This window comes from Sinocyclocheilus grahami, unplaced genomic scaffold, assembly GCF_001515645.1.
Source record: "Sinocyclocheilus grahami isolate Dianchi unplaced genomic scaffold, SAMN03320097.WGS_v1.1 scaffold2327.1, whole genome shotgun sequence".
In the NCBI taxonomy this organism is placed as follows: Eukaryota; Metazoa; Chordata; class Actinopteri; order Cypriniformes; family Cyprinidae; genus Sinocyclocheilus; species Sinocyclocheilus grahami.
The window spans coordinates 50,371-53,119 of NW_015507506.1; the positions used below are offsets into that span (position 1 = coordinate 50,371).

At 39.0% G+C, this 2,749-nt stretch overlaps 1 protein-coding gene across 1 annotated transcript in view; it reads left to right on the forward strand.

Annotated features, from left to right (window-relative positions):
• Positions 1–801: 801 nt before the first annotated feature.
• Positions 802–2,749, forward strand: part of LOC107574750 (CMRF35-like molecule 8) — a 7,635-nt gene continuing 5,687 nt past the window's right edge. Inside the window, exons 1-3 of the mRNA XM_016261192.1 lie at positions 802–841; positions 950–1,270; positions 2,150–2,158. Coding sequence (XP_016116678.1) covers positions 802–841; positions 950–1,270; positions 2,150–2,158 — 370 coding nt within the window. The remainder of the gene's footprint in view (positions 842–949; positions 1,271–2,149; positions 2,159–2,749) is intronic.

Consider the following 2,749-nt stretch of genomic DNA (forward strand, 5'->3'; position numbering starts at 1 on the left):
TTACTGATGTTATTTGTGCATTATTTGATTGTTTATGTGAAATGCAGGCAGTGGCTCATCTTATCACATCGGTTTATGGACAGATGACTTCATATACAACATAACTTCACTTCTGCTTTAGCTTTTATTGGCTAATGATAAGTTTCTGGTGTTTTTCCTCATTTGTATGTATGTCTTTTCAGGTAAATGTGACTGCTTAAAGAATAAATGTACTCTGATCTATTACTTAAACATGAACTGAATGATGTGTGTTTTAAAGTGTGAGTGTGTTTTCTGTGGTTTTGTCAGAACTGAATTAATCCATGTATGGGGATGTGGAAATCAAGGGTTTTCTCTAAACACAGAAGAATGGGAAGTAAAGGGAAATTGTGAGAAGTGTGTAGACTTCACACTTCATGATACTATGAAGGTTTTTTTTTTTTCATTCAAAGGCCGCGAGTGTAACAAAGAGGAAGTCATGATGCATTACAGATAACAGTCTCACTGGATGCTCACAGTGTGCAAAACATGCTGCACAAAATCTTTAAATGTCAACACTTCTGTGCTTTGCTTTCTTCTGTTCAGCTTGTTCTTATTTTGTTAATGCATTTTGTTTTTTGAGACCTGTGTCTCTGTTTCAGTCTAACTTGTACCGGTGACACATGCAGTGGCAGAAGACAAAGGAAGGGGAAGTTTGCATCTTATCACATTCATGATTCACACACTGCCAGGAACCACCTCAAACACACACACCGGGAGCTTCAGACCCCTGTAGAACTGAATCTGCTAACAACAGAGAAGATCATTGAATAAGATATAAGAATGAAGATCATCTGGACTTTCACTCTGCTGATGATTCCTGGTAAGAATCTGACTTATTTTTTAAAGCAATTTTTGAATGTTCCTCTCATTTAAGCCTCATAATTAATGTACTAAAGCATTTTATTAAAATGCTGGTTTGTTTTTGTAGGTGCCATGACCTCCATGAGTGTGACTGGACATGCAGGGGGTGAAATCAACATCACATGCACATATCAAGAAAAATATAGAGCAAATGCAAAGTATTTTTGTAGAGTACAGTGGTCAGACTGCACAGACCGAATCAGGACCAATATTAAAAACAAATGGTTTGATTCTGGAAGATTCTCTCTGTTTGACGACACAAGAGCAGCAGTTTTCACTGTGACCATCAGAGATCTGAGTGCACAGGATTCTGGGACGTACTATTGTGCAGCTGATATCCGTATCAGTAAAGATTCCTACACTGAAGTGAAGCTGAAAATTATATCAGGTGCGTAACCCAGATGCATTCTGAACATGACTATCACTAATGCTGTTATTTTTGGCAGTTTGGTGCATAGATGACAATATTTTGCAAAAATTATTTTACTTTTAAATTAAAGGGATAGTTCACCCAAAAATGAAAAATGTTATGTTTATCTGCTTACCCCCAGGGCATCCAAGATGTAGGTGACTTTGTTTCTTCAGTAGAACACAAACAAAGATTTTTAACTTAAACCTTTGCAGTCTGTCAGTCATATAATGGAAGTGAATAGGAATCACAGCTTTGAAAGTCAAAAAAACAAAACCGTACACAAACAAAACCAAAATTAAATTGATGTGTAAAGACACGAAACGATCGGTCTGTGCAAGACACTGAACAGTATTTATATAGTTTTTTAACTCTGATTCACCGCAATGTTTGAACTGTCCTGAGCGCGTTCACGTCTTCTTTTTCAGCCGGCGCGAGGTGTCTTCTTTTTCTTCTTGCTTTATGGCGGATCACAGACTTATAAGTGCATTACCGCTACCTATCTCTCAAATGGACTATCATCACTCTATCTACAATCTCAATTAAGAATATCAATGGTCCATTTGAGAGATAGGTGGCGGTAATTCACTTATTTACATTTACATTTAGTCATTTAGCAGACGCTTTTATCCAAAGCGACTTACAAATGAGGACAATAAAAGCAGACAAAACTAACAAAAGAGCAACAATATATAAGTGCAAATGACAAGTCTCGATCAGGATGGAATGAGAGGTAGAGTTGAGTGTCATCAGCATAGCAGTGATATGAAAAGCCATGTTTCTGAATGACAGAACCTAGTGATGCCATGTAGACAGAGAAGAGAAGTGGTCCAAGAACTGAGCCCTGAGGCACCCCAGTAGCTAGCTGTTGCGACTTAGACACCTCTCCAAGATACCTTGAAGGACCTATCTGAGAGGTAAGACTCAAACCACTGGCGTGCTGTTCCTGAGATGTCATTTTCCAATAGGGTTGACAGGAGACTCTAGTGATTATCCGTATCAAAAGCAGCAGACAGATCCAGCAAAATAAGTATAGAAGATTTGGAAACCGCTCTTGCCAGTCTTAAGGCTTCAACAACTGAGAGCAAAGCAGTCTCGGTCGAATGTCCACTTCTGAAGCCAGATCGGTTGCTGTCCATGAGTTCGTTCTGTGTGAGAAAGGCTGAGACTTGGTTGAACACAAATCGTTCAAGTGTTTTTGCAATAAAAGGTAGAAGGGAAACCGGTCTGTAGTTCTCTAAAAGAGTTGGGTTAAGAGTGGGTTTCATAAGAAGTGGGGTTATACGAGCCTGTTTAAATGTTGAGGGAAAAACACCAGTGTGAAGGGATGTGTTAACGATGTGAGTGAGTGCAGGTACAATGGCAGGAGAAATGGCTTGAAGGAGATGAGATGGAATAGGATCAAGCGGACAAGTAGTAGGATGATTGGAAAGGATGAGTTTAGAGACTTCTGCCTCA